This window comes from Lotus japonicus, chromosome 4 (assembly GCF_012489685.1).
Source record: "Lotus japonicus ecotype B-129 chromosome 4, LjGifu_v1.2".
Taxonomy (NCBI): domain Eukaryota; kingdom Viridiplantae; phylum Streptophyta; class Magnoliopsida; order Fabales; family Fabaceae; genus Lotus; species Lotus japonicus.
The window spans coordinates 12,265,278-12,282,787 of record NC_080044.1 but is presented as its reverse complement, the minus strand read 5'-3'; the positions used below and the strand labels follow the sequence as shown (position 1 = coordinate 12,282,787).

The 17,510-nt window shown below is 32.6% G+C and overlaps 1 protein-coding gene across 1 annotated transcript; it reads left to right on the top strand.

Annotated features, from left to right (window-relative positions):
* The first annotated feature begins 6,342 nt into the window (after nt 1–6,342).
* LOC130715900 (thioredoxin-like protein AAED1, chloroplastic) lies at nt 6,343–9,156 on the top strand. Its single transcript, XM_057566051.1, is given in 8 exon segments — nt 6,343–6,612; nt 6,615–6,749; nt 7,293–7,339; nt 7,427–7,541; nt 8,221–8,265; nt 8,346–8,405; nt 8,502–8,597; nt 8,806–9,156. Coding segments are annotated over 8 exon segments (765 nt in total). The 5' UTR covers nt 6,343–6,465; the 3' UTR covers nt 8,926–9,156.
* Nucleotides 9,157–17,510: the final 8,354 nt, after the last annotated feature.

Sequence of the window (17,510 nt, the reverse complement as noted above, 5' to 3'; positions counted from 1 at the left end):
ATAACTACCTCCATACTCTTGCCTTGGTCGAGATTCTTGTTCGAAATATTGCATCAATACCACAACATGAATTTCGACAAAGAAATAGGACATAGTATATTGCCAATACAACCAATAGCACTACTTGGCCCTATTAATTTGTCAAGTGAAATTTTGGTATTAACAGCCCCCCACTTATTAGCCAATAGCAAGATGCCTAGTGTACTAGAATGTCATGTCATCCATTTGACTAGTAATTTTCAATGTTTCAAATTTGGGTCCCTAAACTTCTTTCAGTTTTGCATTTTATCCTCCAACTATTTACATTTTTTAATTATTTTTGAACTTAGAAAAATCAAAATAAACCTAGCTAAAATAAAATTTGTGAAACACATTCATTAATCTAAGGGGGGGGGGAAGGGTAGCTCACTTGGTGAGCTAAGGGAATGAAGGGATTTGCAGGATGAAGGGCTAGGGTTCGAATCCTGGCGAAGGAACTAATTTACTATCAATTAACAACTAACATTTGCCTATCAAAAAAAAACATTCATTAATCTAAAACATTTCTGGTTCATCCTGTTCTCTCTTCAGCCGCAGCTTTCTCGCCGGTGGTGGTTCCAGTCGCGGCGGTTCACCACCGCGCCACCGTGTTCCAACTTCTAGGTCTCCTCAGCCGAAGTATCTCCTCCGCCCCAAACGGATCATCTGGTGAAAGTGTTATAATGCAACTGACGGTGAGCCAATCTGCGACCAGGGGCGGAGCCACTGCCCGGCGCCCTGGGCACCTGCTCGGGCTCCACCCCTGCAACGGTGAGAGCAAGGGAAATGGAAGTGTGAGAAAGGGGCAGCGACGGTTGGGCAAGTGATGGTTGCAGCGGTGGGCAAACGATGATGGCTGCGGTGGGCAAGCGACTGACGGAATTACCAGGAGTGGTGACTTGGTGGAGTCGGTTTCTTTCATTTTCCTTTGCTTGCTGCTATCTTCATTTGGGATGAAATCATGAATAGCTTTTTAATTTGGGGAAAGTGCTTGGTGATATTCTGAAATTAGGGTTTTCTTTGTTGTGATTTCTTGCATAATAGATTCAATTTTTCAGATTTCTTCAAATCATGGTCTTGGGTTTCTGTTTTGTTTTTTTATCAATTGTAGGTTGCTAATTTCTTGCTGATTCAGTTCTTAATTTTTCAATTGTGGGTTGCTAATTTCTTCAAATCATGGTCTTGAATCTATTAGACAAGTAAGAAAGGAAATCCATCAGCAGGCTTGATACTTTCAGGCTTTGTTGTTGTTTTACCTTCTGAGGATGTTCAAGATCAGGTGAGGATTGTGTGTTTTGGATGAGTGTAGGTGAAGTATAATATATTTAATTAATTAGTGGAAAACAAATCAGATAAAGTTTGTTGGCTTATTGGTAAGTTACTTCCTTTATCTGTGTTGGGACCCGAGTTCAAATCTCGCAAGGGTACTTTTTTTTGTATATATAAACAAATAATAATACTTTGATTTTGGTTAAAATGAGGGCAGCAATTAGAAAAATGAAAACCTAGGGTACTTTTTTTTTGTATATATAAACCAATAATAATACTTTGATTTTGGTTAAAATGAGGGCAGCAGTTAGAAAAATGCAAACCTATCTTTAATCAGGATTCGAACACAGGACATCAAATGTAGCAGTAAATTCGCACACCACTAGACTACATTATAATATGAGAAAAAAATTTGTGTTATTGTATATTCTTTATAATTAGCTACTTTTATAATACATAGCAACTAAGACCTCCATAGATATAGTACAATTAAGAAAAGTGCAATCCTCGATTAACACCTTAATCGATATAAAGCGATGACTCTATGTTCTATAGGGCAATCTTAACTTATACATTAACTGATATAAAGCAATGAATCTATGTTGTCTAGAGCAATCTTGACTTAGACCTTAATCGACATAACAATGACTATAAGTGCTATAGGGCATAAGACCTTCATCGATATAGTACGATTAAGAAAAGTGAAAACCTCGATTAAGACCTTAATCGATATAAAGCGATGACTTTATGTTCTATAGGGCAATCCTAGACTAAGTCCTTAATCAATTTAATCGCGATCACTCCAAGTGTTATAGGGAAACCCTCGACGAAGTCTTATAAAGGTCAGCGCTAGACTAAGTCCTTAATCAATCTAAAGTGACCACTCTAAGTGCTATTTGGAAACCCTCGAAGGAGTCTTACAAAGATCAACCCTAGATTAAGTCCTTAACCAATCTAAAGCAATCAGTCTAACTGTTATAATGCAACCTTCGACGAAGTCCTAATCCATCTAAAGTGTTCTCTACCAAGTGCTATAGATCAATCCTTGACTAAGTCCTTAATTGATATACTTTGATCATGAAAAATACTACAAGAAAAATCATGTTAAATATTCATTTAATATGCTTAACTGTAACTTAACACTAATATTTATTAATAAGCCAAAACATATCAATTTAATCTTGTTGGTTTACTGGTAAATCTTCTCCTTCATGTTTGCCTTGACTTGAGTTCGAATCCTGTTGGCATAATTTTTTGTTTAATCAACAATAATATTGCTTTGATTTTTGTTTAAATGAGATCAAATGTCAAAAAATACTTAAAAATAGCTACAAGTAGGATTCGAAGTCAAGACATCATATGAAATAATTACTTTTTTTACCATTACGCTACACTTACTTTTTGTATAATAATAGCGTTATATAATATAAGTCAAACCTAATTGAGTAAAATACATAAAAATAGCTACAAGTAGGGTTCGAAGTCAAGACAACATATGGAATAGTTACTTTTTTTTGCCACTACGCTACATTTATTTTTTTGTAAAGTATTAGCGTTATATAATATAAGTCAAACCTAATTGAGTAATAGTGTATTTCTTACAATTTGTTACTTTTATAAAACGATAACTCCGATTGTTATAAACTTATAATGCAAGTTCTATTGGTCAACCCTAGACCTTAATCTACATAAAGCGATCACTACCAAGTTCTATGGGTCAACCCTCAGCCAAGTCCTTAATCGATATACAGCGATAGCGCTCGAGTAAGTCCTTAATCGATATAAAGCAATAACGCTCGAGTAAGTCCTTAATCGATATAAAGAGATCAATGCCAATTGCTATGTGTCAACCCTTGATTAAGTCCTTAATCGATCACTCAAAGTGCTATAATGCAACCCCTCGAGTAAGACCTTAATCGATATAAAGCGATCGCTACCAATTCTATGAGTCAACCCTAGACCAAGCCCTTAATCGATGTAAAGCGATCAATACCAATTGCAATAGGCCAACCCTTGACTAAGACCATAAACGATATAAAGCGATCAATGCCAACCCAAAGGGTTAACCCTCGACTAAGGACTAATTAAATATTAATATAAAGCGATCACTATAATACAACCCTCGACTAAGGACTTAATCAATATAGTGCAATTAAGAAAAATTTTAAGTCCATAATCGATATAAAGCGATCACTCCAAGTGCTATAGAGCAACTCTCGACTATGTCCTTAATCGATATAAAGCAATCACTACAAAGTGGGGCAACCACGACTAAGTCATTAATCGATATAAAGCAATCACTACAAAGTGCTATAGGGAAACCCTTGACTATGTCTTTAATCAATATAATCAATCACTACAAACTGCTATAGGACAACCCTCGAATATGTCCTTAATCGATATAAAACAATCATTGCAAGTGTTATAATGCAACCCTCGACGAAGGCTTAATCCATCTAAAGTGTTCTCTACCAAGTGCTATAGGTCAATCGATATATTTTGATCATGAAAAGTACTATAAGACAAATCATGTTAAATATCTATTTAATATGCTTAACTGTAACTTCACAATAATATATATTAATAAGCCAAACACATCAAATAAATTTTGCTGGTTTAGTGGTAACTCTTCTCCTTCATGTTTGCGTTGGCTCGGGCTCAAATCCTGTTGGCATAACTTTTTGTTTAATCAACAATAATATTGCTTTAATTTTTGTCTAAATGAGAGCAAATGTTAAAAAATACATAAAAATAGCTACTAATAGGATTTGAAAAAAGACATCATATGCGAATGGCTACTTATTTTACCACTACACTACATGTACTTTTTGTAAAATATAAGCATTATATACTATAAATATTGTAAAGCTTGAAAAAACTTTAAATTAGATTTTCGTACTTGGGACCTGTAGAGATATTGTAAAGCATGAAAAAACTGTCGCTGGTTGGATTTTAACATGGGACCTGGAGACTTGAATTAAACAACCACCTTAAAAAACAACAAACAGCCACCAACAGACCTCCATCAAGTCTCAATTCTTATTTTTTAAGTTCAAATTCAACACTTTTTTTTGAGAGAAAAACAAAAGGAAATTAGATAATGAGAGGGACAAAAAAATGAGGCCAAAAAATGATTGTGGCTTCGCATCACTCATTCATGTTCCACTCATCATAAAAAATAAAAAAAAAATTGACCAAACTTCTTCCTTGTGTGTGTGTGTGGACACCCACCAGCATAACCAGTTCTTCAAAATTGTACAACCTCGTTAATTTATTTGGAAGTCTTAAAGTGGGGCATTTGCCCCTCCCCTCTTAACATGATGTATCATCCACCAATACATTTGGTATGAAGGTGTCATGTGAAGGAAGTTCATTCATGTCATGGTATCTTGCTTGTCAGTGGAAAAAGAAAAAAAAAAAACTCTAAGTGACTCCTCCAAATCCTACTATTTGGCTGATGAAACATGGGAATTAGCCCCAAAAACACGACTCGGGTTAGAAGCTCCTATGGACCTTTATGGCTTTGAGACATTTTCTGTAGATGATTTGGGCATGGTAGATGAAGTGGGTAGATCATTATGTTTCTAACACTTAAAATCAACCACATACCCAAATAACTCATAAAAGTAAAGAAAAGAAATAGATGCAGAAGGAGGTCAGGGAATACCGTGCACACACCGAATTAGATCGAGTTAGATGATCTTCAGACGAAAAGGGGCTTGTGGGGGATGAGGTTCTTCACGGTAGAGGAGGGCTTGCGGCAGAGGAGGGCTTGCGGTAGAGGGCTTGCAGCGACAACAGTGCTTCTGGGCTTGAGAAGAAGTTGCAGCAGAGAAGGGCTTGCAGCGGCAGCGGTGCTTTTGGGCTTGACCGGAAGATAAAACACAGCGGAAAGATGAAACACAACGGCGAAGGAGGAGGAGTGAAGGAAGGAGTAGGTTAAAGTGATTTTCAAACTTTTTTTTGACACCAGTGATTTTCAAACTTGAAATGACTAATTTAAAGGTAAAATCAATTTCTAAACGAGAAAATAATCATTTCCTGAAAAAAATATATTTTTATTATATTGTAAAATTTATAATACAAATAATTGGAGGACCAATTTAAGAATTGTATAAGTTTAAATGATATGGCATAAGCATCCACTTGACATTCATTTATTGGCTGTGAGAGAAACAGCATTATAACTGTCTCTCACTAAACAACATGCAAAAATTTGCCTTTATTAAAATAGACATGTAAATAATAAATAAATAATATACAACAAAAGAACTAATTTGACCCAGCCCTAGCCCACGTGGATTAGGGTCAAAAAGCTCACAGGGCCAAAAGCCCACACAAGAGTAAGGCCCATAATCATGCGCGTATGAGGGCAAATTAGAGGAGACTAACACTACATAGGCCACAAAAGCCCAATTTCATGTGCCCGAGCTCATATCTCTTACTAGTCTCCTTACTATCGCAATGGTATATATATATTCTTTGGAAACTTAACACTAAGCTCAGTGAGACTAACAACTTTTGAAATACTCATATTTTTTCAACAATCTCCTGCATGTTTTAGAAAGTTCAAAAAAATCTCTACTAGTGTAATTGTTTCAAAATCTTCACTTGACACTTATTTTTCCATCAAGTGTATGTTGCAATATACATACTACTTGTAAGGAATATCTCAAACATTAAAAGCTGTTAAGCTTATCCTCTAAAAATGCAATATAAAACTCTACAATCTACATTATGTAAAAATCATAATGCGTAAAGGTAGGAGCTTAATATTTTCCCCAATTGAGGATATTCTACATTCACTTCGAGATTGTTCACATGGGAAAAAAAATTTACAAATAATATTGGATTAGTTGTAACTCAATAAAACAATTATTCACATCAAAAGTGAGCTTCTTTTGACCTATGTAGGCCTTTTCTTATTATGGGACGAAAAAAAATAGAAGATAATATTGTGGAAAATCAATACACATTAAAAATAAAATGATGTTTTTCAAAAAGAAAAGAAAAAAGAGAATGGTAAAATAAAATTCATATTCAGCTATTGACGTGTAGAAGAGAGAACCATTCCCGCCACTGAAATTTCTGTGGCTCAGTGTGATCTCTCAACTCCAGTGACAAATTATTAGGGTTCATCTTCATTCCCAATTCGATTTCAATTTTTCAACACAAGCCATGGCTGCAACCTTGCAATCTCTGCGACCTCCTTTTCGATTTCACCCATCTCTCTCAACCCCAAATTCAAACCCTATCACAACCACCACCGTGAATTTCTCCTCCTCCAAATTGATGCGTTCAAAGGGTTCAGTTTTCTTCACTCGCAAACGTACCGATGCTCTGTTGTCAGAGCTTCGAATTCGGAGTATAGTCCCAGTATCACGGAAAATCTCGGTGATGTTAGCATTTTCACCGCTGCTGGTCAGCCTGTCATGTTCAAAGATCTCTGGGATCAGAACCAGGTAAGATTAACAACATATAGGTTGTGTTCATATCTAAAAGCTTTGTTTATGCGTTGTTTGAACTATATGTTAGAAGTCTCACATTGGCTAGAGATATGATCAAACAAGTGTTTATAAATGATAGAACAACCTTCAACTTTTGGGCAAGCTTTTGGGTTGAGTTAGGCCTGCATAATTCTAATAGTATAAATTGAATTCATTAGACGATTCTTATACACTATCACTGGCGAATCATAGTGTGCGATTTGGTAAATAGCTTAATTGATCACATTAATCACTTACAAGTGCATTTAAAAAACTCACTGAAATAAGCTAAAAATAACTTGTAGCAAATATAGGTGATGCTTATTAATAATTTATCTTAAAAGGTTATCAAAATAGTTAAGAGTAATGCATAAACTATTCTTATAACTTAATCAAACACCTATTTAAGTGATTGTACTGTAAGATAAACTAAAGTAAGTTCATCCGAACGCACCATAACTTAAAAAGAAAGGCTTGTAGGTTGATGTTTGAGCTGTGGAATACTGTTAATTCTTGCAGGGAGTAGCTGTGGTGGCCCTGTTGAGACACTTTGGATGCCCATGCTGGTAATTGATCTTCACTGTTAGTAATCAATCAACACTTGTTTGTAATGATAACTCTTCTAACTGTGGATTGTATGCTCTTGATCTAAGCTGGGAATTGGCTTCAACCTTGAAAGAATCCAAAGCAAGGTTTGATTCAGCTGGTGTCAAACTAATTGCAGTTGGCGTGGGTGCTCCCGATAAAGCCCGTATGCTTGCTGAAAGAGTAATTTTTTTTCTCTTCATGTATCATTTCGAAATTTTCCTAGCACAAGACATGCTTTTGAAGAAAAAAAAACATAGGGGCTATTCTTACAAGGTTTTTTTTTCCCTTAATTTTTGGGGGTAATTTTTGTTAAATCATTATCTTATCTGTTGTAAAGGACATCCCTTACAAGTTTAGGTGTGACATTAGATCTGGAAAGGATGATTCTGGCTATAGGTTGACATCAACGGATACTAATTTTCAATGGCTTTTGCTTTTTCGGCTGTGTGGCTTGTGATTTTTAAATCCATACCATTTAACGCTCACCATTTGGATTGCAAAGAGTGTGTTAGTATTAGAGTTGAGATTAAAAGTGAAAGTCTTTTATCTAATGGAACTCCAATGTTGCTTTGACATTTTTTCCCAAAATCTGTGTGTTTTTCCGTTTTCACATTTATTTGCATTGGAAACACAGATAATGTAAGCCAACGTTATGCTAACAAACTCAAAATAGTTGAGGATGATCATAAGGATGGTCATTTTTATCTCAATTAGGCGTTGAATTTGGATCTCAATACTTTTAGCATATCTGAGCTTTGAAGAGTTTTAATGTAAATTATCAATTTGGATGATATTGGTATGAACATATTCTTGATGTCAAAACTGATATTTTCTTTTTGACTTGATATTGCATATTCAGTTACCATTTCCAATGGATTGCCTTTATGCAGATCCTGACCGCAAGGTAACATACGGGTAGCATATTCTCTCGTAGAACTCACTTTCTTGTAAATGTGCATACTAACTAATTTCTCCTTTTTTCAGGCATATGATACTCTAGACCTGTATTATGGTTTTGGCCGAACTTTCTTCAATCCAGCCAGTGTAAGCTTTGCCTCTGAAGTCTCTGGTATATAATAATGAGAAATTTGCAATTATGCATGCTGATTAGTGTATGTATTTTCTACCTTGATATTAAAGTCGAAGGTGCTTTCAAGATTTGATGCTCTGCGGAAAGCTGTCAAGAACTATACAATTGAAGCCACTCCAGATGATAGAAGTGGTGTGCTGCAGCAGGTTTGATATATTAACTTGGTAGCAAAAGAATGAAATCAAATTATAGCATGTTTGGATATACTTCTCTTTTCTCAGAATTAATTATGAAACTCATAAGCTATACTCACTGAAGCTTCTTCTCATAGTTAATTCTGGCTTTAGAATTGTAGAAGAATTTTCATATGTTACAACTGGCATTCCCTAATTGGTCAATTGTTACTTTTGTTAGGGAGGGATGTTTGTGTTCAGAGGAAAAGAGCTAGTATATGCAAGGAAAGACGAAGGGACAGGTGACCATGCCCCCTTAGATGATGTTTTTGATGTTTGCTGCAAAGTTCCTGTTGCATGACACTGTATAAAATTGTAAATTTGAATAACATGTGGAGTGTTCAGTTTAAGAAGAGTTGTTAGTAGCACAGGATTCACTGGGAATCATACACGTGATGACATTAAAAGGTGTTTATATGATATGATATGGGACATTAATAATCAAATATTGTAAAATCCAATGTATAAATAGTTCCCTTGAACTCAGTTATATGGTAACAATACTTGATATAGAAATGGTGATGATCAGATATGTATGCTGTTCATGTTATAATCATTATGAATGTCTGTGATGTAGTTGTAAATTGTATAAGCCTCGAGCCTCCAAATAAGTAGAGATATTTTCATTGCAACTGTGTACTTTGTTTTTCCCATCTCCCTCTTCCCTTTCTCTCGTTGTATCTGGGAAAATTCAAACTCTATTTTTTGTTGAGGTGTGTGGTGCTGTGCCTTGGTGGTACTTGGGCTCTTTTGTTTTTGGTCAAGGTGGTACTGGGCTCTATATCAGTATATTATGCGCTTATTCTGGATGTGGGTTTTTATTTATTATTTTTGGGTCATCACCCTTTCCCCTTCTTTTGGTATTTATTGCATTACTATGCATATCACTTAGAAATAAAGTGAGAAGATTAAGAGTTCTCCTAAGGTCCAAAGATTTGTTTGAAAAGACTTACCCACTACCCAGTGTGATCTCTGGTAGTCAGGCGATTTTATAAGTTGACTGACCATCCATAAAATCTGGAATGCACAAATCTATATATATATATAAAGGAGAATTGAGATTTTGCATGTATTAAATGCGTTAAACCATAAAGCTCCAATACATTTATATTAAATACATTAAAAAATAACAAAAAATATTAAATATATTAAAAACTGAAAAAAAAATTATTTAATAAAAAAACTATTCAACTACTTATATTAAATAACAACATTCATAAACTTAAAATTGACTTGAGCTTTGCATTTGACAAATATAAAAAATTCAAATTAATAATAAATAATATTTATTAAAAAATAATTTATATAAAATACTTTTAAATCTATCTATCTTCTATATATCTATTTATCTATCTATATATCTATCTTTTAAATATATATATATATATATATATATATATATATGGGATGTATCTTATGAGAAAGGTAATCTTATGTGAGAAAATGAGAATAAATCACGACCGTTAGATCTAACAATCAACGGTTAAGATTAAAAGAATTTAATGGTCATGTGATTGTCACATGATCACTTAAAAAAGTCACATGACTTAATGTTTTAATCTTGACCGTTGATGGTATAATTTATATAAAATACTTTTAAATCTATCTATCTTCTATATATCTATTTATCTATCTATATATCTATCTTTTAAATATATATATATATATATATATATATATATATATATATAGGATGTATCTTATGAGAAAGGTAATCTTATGTGAGAAAATGAGAATAAATCACGACCGTTAGATCTAACAATCAACGGTTAAGATTAAAAGAATTTAATGGTCATGTGATTGTCACATGATCACTTAAAAAAGTCACATGACTTAATGTTTTAATCTTGACCGTTGATGGTATAATTTATATAAAATACTTTTAAATCTATCTATCTTCTATATATCTATTTATCTATCTATATATCTATCTTTTAAATATATATATATATATATATATATGGGATGTATCTTATGAGAAAGGTAATCTTATGTGAGAAAATGAGAATAAATCACGACCGTTAGATCTAACAATCAACGGTTAAGATTAAAAGAATTTAATGGTCATGTGATTGTCACATGATCACTTAAAAAAGTCACATGACTTAATGTTTTAATCTTGACCGTTGATGGTTAGATCTAACGGTCGTGATTTATTCTCATTTTCTCACATAAGATTACATTTCTCATAAGATATATCATCTCTATATATATATATATATATATATATATATATATATATATATATATATATATATATATATATATATATATATATTCACACTTGAGATTTAGTATTAAATACATAAGCAAAACTTAAGGGTTGCACTGTATTAAAAGCATCCAAACAAAACAAAAAATTGTAATAAATATATTAAAAAATAATAAAATTAAAATTAAAAAAATTATATAGTAAAAAATATTCAACTACTTACATTAAATAACAACATTCATAAACTTAAAATTTACTTGAGTTTTGTATTTCACAAATATTAAAAATTAAATTCAATAAGAAAATAAAACTTACTAATAAATAATTTAAATAAAACAGTTTTAAAATTAAAAAAATTATATTTATATGTAAAGGAGACTTGAGTTTTACATTAAATACATTAAATCATAAAACTCTCATACCTTTGTATGAAAATACATTAAGAAATAATAAATTTTCTTTGTAATAATATATGAGAAAATAATAAAAAAACTGGAAAAAAAATTGTATTGTCAAAAAATATTCAACTACTTACATTAAATAACAACATTCAACAACTTAAAAAAACATGAAATTATCTATAGTTTTGCATTTGAAAAATATTAAAAATAAAAATTATTTGATAATAAATAATATGGATAAAAAAATTAAAAATTGAAAAACAAATGGCGCTAAAAGGTATTTAATATTAACTATAACATGTATATGCATTATTAAAAAATAATATATCTTTGATATATTAGTAAAAATTACTCGAGAAAGCATAATAGAGAAAAATAATAATGGCCAAAGTTGAATAAATGTTTGTTGTGTGAGGTCTGTCGTATTCACTTAACGTGATCGTAGAGCCACAAGGGAATAATATCATGGCTATTGGCTGTGAGAATACACTCGCAAACCAAATAAGCTGAAAAAAATTAAATTCATAAGGTAATATTTTAGGCTATTTTTCTTTTTTATAAAAAGGCTATTTAAGTTACCACTTCTTGGTCTTGATATGTTAGAGTAAATGATTTTCCAGGTATAAAATATAAAAAATGATATCAAAACTTATTTAATGACATTAAACATTTATTACTTAATATTTCTTACGAAATTTAAATATTTCAAATTAAATTAATTATTTTTCATATTATTCATATGATTTCTATGCTAATAGTTAAATTTGAGTAGTATTAATTATTTATACAAAAGAAATTATATTATTATTAAAAGATAGATGTACATCAGAACAACCCTCTCATGAAAAATAGGGGCTAAATCAATACAAGAATGTCCCCTGCATCCTTGCCAATTCATTAAACATTTTGGTACTTAAAACAACTTATGCCTGAGCCTCATTAAAACATTCCTAGGAAAAACCCAGTGGAAAAACCCCTATGAAAGGAAAAATAGTACTCAAAACACAGGTGACAACCAAAATGTCAATAACAACAACAAATACATAATCTCAATCTGCCATAAAAAATTTCTATAATAATTAAAAATACTTAACATATTTTTTTTATTTATAATTAAAAAATATTTTAATTTTAAATTAGTTAAATTATAATAATTTTTTTATATAATGTTAAAAAATATTGTAAGTAAACCCGTGCAACGCACGGGTATAATATCTAGTAATACTTATTTTACAATTATTGATAAAAAAGATATCATTAGCTCAAAAGTTATAAACTCAACCATGTCACGTATGAAACTTTAAAAAAGTATATCAAGAATATTATTTAACGAACGTGAAACTTAGACCGTTCATATTTAACTGTTCGGGAAGAGAAGAAACACACATATTAAGGAGTGTAATTAATTTTGTTAATTTTTAAAATAGTATTATTTGTTTTCCTATTTTAACCTTTAAAATGTACTTTTATCTTTCCTCATTTATTACTCTAGAGGGGTATTACTTGGAAAGACATCAATTAATATTCTCTTGAAATTATAAGTGGATAAATATATAGGAACCAAAAAAATTCTTCAAAATTGACAGTTAATAAGGAACGGATGTAGTATGAGATACTAAGTGTACTTTGTGGTAGGAGAAAAAATACAAAATACTTCCAGCCAAAGAACTAAACAGAATTGCAAGAAAAGTAAATAACAAAATAAAATGACGTTAACAAAATAAAAATAAAATGGCAGCTTACAAATTTTGCGTATCTATTTTTTTTTTGTCAATCAAATTTTGCGTATCTTATCCAAATAAAAATTCAACAAATTTTTGTTGAGGCCCATCTCGATGGAATATGGATAGCCCTACAAGAATCATCTAAAACAAATATTTTAGAAAGAGGAAAAATTTGACAAAAAAAAAAGAAGAGGAAATATAACTAAAAATAATTCTGCACCCATCTTGGGCCGTAGTTGTAGATAAAATTGGCCCGATAATGAAGCTGCTACATAGCACCCATTTGGTAGGAAGAAAAATACTTCCAACCAAAGAACTACATAGAATTGTAAGGAAAATAAACAAACAAGTGAAATGGTAGAGCCAGTGGATCACAAATTTTCCTTTTGAAGAGAAAGATTCAATCTAAATCCTGTGATGCACGCTTATCCAATGATTAGGGGATTGTGTCTCCTTAAATGAATGTCGATCGCGTCACAATAGGAATGGGCGAGAAGCACGAGCTATAATTTAGGATTATAAAGGGGAAGAGATTAAAGCACATTTACGATGTAATTAAATACTAATTAGTATAAGAGAACATGGGCAACTATGAAAGGTATGCTCACTTGTGTTCTACATGCAGATAGTGAATCGTACGTGTTGGTTCTATTTTGCTGCCTAGGGATCATTACTTGAACTTTGTCACCCGTCATGAAGCCTTGGTAAAATGTTTCCTAGACCCTTGGTTAGAACGCAACGAATGATAAGAGGATGGTGGCTACAAGACAAGTTGTCAGTACACGTGGGGACGCGAATGGTAGGACTGATACAAAGGGAGCATTGGCAGAAGATGTGTTGTAGGGATTCCGTTTGACGGAGCTATGATAGGAGAACACACTTTTGCAAAATCAAGTGGCCGAACTCACCTAAAATCATGTGCGGGAGTTTGAGGCTCAACAACCGTTGGAAGTAGTAATTAATTTCCAACCTTTTTTCGAGGTGATTGTGGCGACGAAGTTCCAGACAACGTGAAGGCATTAGTTTTGGACTCATATGAGAGGAAACAGACCTGGAGAAACACTTGATAATGTTCAACATTAATATGGTGGTCCGATAAACAGGGCTACCGATGCGTTGAAATGCAATGCGATTGATGACCCGTGGAGCATAAGATAGAGTGTGAATCGTGTTGGATCTATCTCGGTCACCTAAGGTTAATTACGTCAACATGGATAGCTGAGGCTCATCTCCATGCAAGATGGATAGCCCAGCCCTACAAGCGTGAGCATCTAAAAACTAAAACAAAAAAATATTATAGAATGAGAAAATTTAACAAACAAAAATAAACTCAAAATAATTATGCATCCATTTGGGTTTAGTAGTATCTCTTGGGCCTAGCACTTGGCCAGGCCTAGTAATTAAGCTGCTACCAAAATGCCAACATGCTATAGCTAACATTATATATATCGCACTAAAAATAAGTAAAAAATCGTTCTTTGTGGTGTTTTTTGGATTGGATAAAGTTAAAGTGAGTACAAAATCAAAGAATATCCAACTATCCAATGCCTTCTTGGCTTCTTGTTGTAGCAGCGGATATGTGATAGGCACCTGTTGTGAGTCCAATCTGGGACAGAAGTGTTGGCTTTTTTCTGTTTATGATTGAAAGAAACCCCTAGCAACAACCACTAAATGCACATTCAAATTCCAATGGGATTCCCTTGTTTTGCAATTCTTTAGTCTCTTTCAAACCATATGGGGGTCCTAGGAATGTGAAAATAGTTTAGTTTGGGATAGGCTTTAATAAATAAGAAGAAAAATGACTCAGTATTAATTTTTATTTTTAAAAAATTTCCTTGAGTAAGTTAAAGATTTTTTCTTTTCCTGGTGAAAGAAAATCTAGTGGGTCTCTGCTGCAGCAGGGCTAGAACTAATATCTAGAGTAGGTAGTAGTGGTCTTGGTTGTCAATGTAATGCCATAAGTTATAGATATAGATCATAGATAGAGACAACTTCCTTGGATATTTTTGGGGTGAAATTAGGGTAAAAAGTAAAAGGGAATGCTGAATGTGGTGGTCAGCAAAGTAGTCATAAAAGAGATTCTCATCTTAGAGTACGGCATGCAACCATTAATTAATGCCTGAGAAAAAAGAGAGGAAGTGGACTGGGCGTAGGGTAAAGTCAAGTAAAGAGAAGTGTACTACTGGGGCTAAGGATGCACAGAAAAATGCATGCCATTGGCTTAATGAAAGGGTGTCACTTAAATCAAGTGAATGGTCATATGGGTCCTAAAAGTGTTAGGTGTTGGCAAGTTCGTCCTTAGATGAAAAAAATATTTCCGCAGTTCTTGACTGTGTAGTAACTAACTTGACCTGCATTTTACTCAATTAGAGATCATGGGGTATTTTTTTTTTTTTTTGAGAACGAACTTGTCCACGCTATCGGACCAATTTTACCATTCACTACACTTAAATTACTTGGGCTCAGAAAGAGAAACAGAAGTATGACCTTTTCTTCTCACGCATACGCTATAGCATTAGCAGGGTTCTGTGCTTGCAATCAGATAAGTTGCTATCCAATTTCACTTTTTTCTGTTGACTCTAACGTTTGTTTTGGCAATTTTATTTACTTGCATTTGTTGTTTAGATTCCCTCTGTTCACACCACAGCCCTTCTTTCTGGTTCCCTCTGATCAACACAACGGGGTTTTCTTTAGCTACAATACAAACTTGGAAAGGTTGTGATTCCAAAAATGCAATTTTCCTGGTTTGCACATTCATAGTCAAGTTTTCACACTTGTAACTAACCAATACGATATTCATGTTTACACCAGTCAATTTCATACTGGAAATGGTTAATCAGACAAATTAAGTAAAGTAATGCTAATTAATGAGTAATGACACAGTTTTAAGGTTCACTAGCTTGATGCCCATGTTAGACAAAAAAAAGACTGTCAATCCCTATTGCATTAAGATCTTCTGCAGTTTGATTTTCAATGAATGAATGTGACCCTTAAAATTTGATTTCAATATAATAAAATATTGGTGCTGTCTAAATGACCCTTGATTAAAATTGGGTTAAATCACCATTTGATGAGGTTTTCCAATAATATTGTAACATGTGTTTTTATAAATTCCAACTCATTTCAATATTCTTTTTCTTTTATATTTTCATAATACTTATTTTATTAAATAATCTATTTGCACAATAAACCAATCAATTAAGATTATTTAACACATAACTCCTTTTAAAGAAAATCCCTAAGAATCCTTACGAAATTTATGAAGCTCTCCAAGCCCTGCCATTTTTTTCTAACCTGCCATAGCCGCAGCAGCACTAATAATTGTCGTATGGAACAACAATTAAATCAATTTTTTAAGTTTAAGAAAATAATAGTAAAACTATGTTGTGTCTAGCTAATTTTCATCTGACCATGATCACCGCTTTGCAATGTTGTAGCACTGCAACAATAATTGAATCTGGTATCAATCATATCCTTGTTGGTTGAGTTTTGCACACAAGATTAATTCCGGCAAGCCTTTACTGATTTTCTTTGCCAGATCTCGTGATCAATTCCTTAAGCAAGGATGCCAAGAAGAAGAGCGGGCAGAACGTATTCAGATCACATGGAAGAATTAGGGATTAGGGTTCTCAATTGTTTCTTTAGGGAAAAGGAGTTATGTGTTATTATCTTAATTAATAAAAATATAATAGATCACATGGAAGAATTAGGGATTAGGGTTCTCAATTGTTTCTTTAGGGAAAAGGAGTTATGTGTTATTATCTTAATTAATTGGTTTATTGTGCAAATAGATTATTTAATGAAATGAGTATTATAAAAATATAAAAGAAAAAGAATATTGAAATGAGTTGGAATTTATAAAAACACATGTTACAATATCATTGAAACACCTCATCAAAGGGTGATTTAACCCATTTTTAATCAAGGGTCAATTAGACAACCCCTAAAATATTAGCAAAAAATTCAATAAAGTAAACATCAATTGTGGAAGATTGAACTGCATTTTCCTGCAGTTATTTCCAACTTGAGGGGATCCTTAATTAGGCATCCCTATTAAACTCATTAAGACTTTTAGTACTATTAAATAACATTACTATTACCGTCCGTTTTATATGACAAATTTAACTTAAGATTCTTATGTAATTTTTTCTGATAGCAATAACATTACTATAACCTATATGAGTTGAGCAAATGAAAAAGAAAAACAAAGCAGAAGAGAGGCAATAAATTAGAGATGTTAGAAGGGAAAAGTTTAATTTGTACTATATCGATTATAAAAATTGTATTGTCTCAAATTGTTAAATTCATCCCAGTGGCTATCACTAAAAGTTGAAATTGTCTTATGCATATGTAGCCATGTTTGTAGCCAAATCTGCAGCAGAGAGTGATAGAGAAAATATATAACTCTAACATAGCCGGCCAGACGACCAATCCTAGATGAAAAAAGCATATGATGCATAGCATATTCCTTTATCCAATTATGTAACAAAAAACACATAAATTAGAGCAGCAACATTAACAAATTAAGGATAGTTTGATATTAAAATCA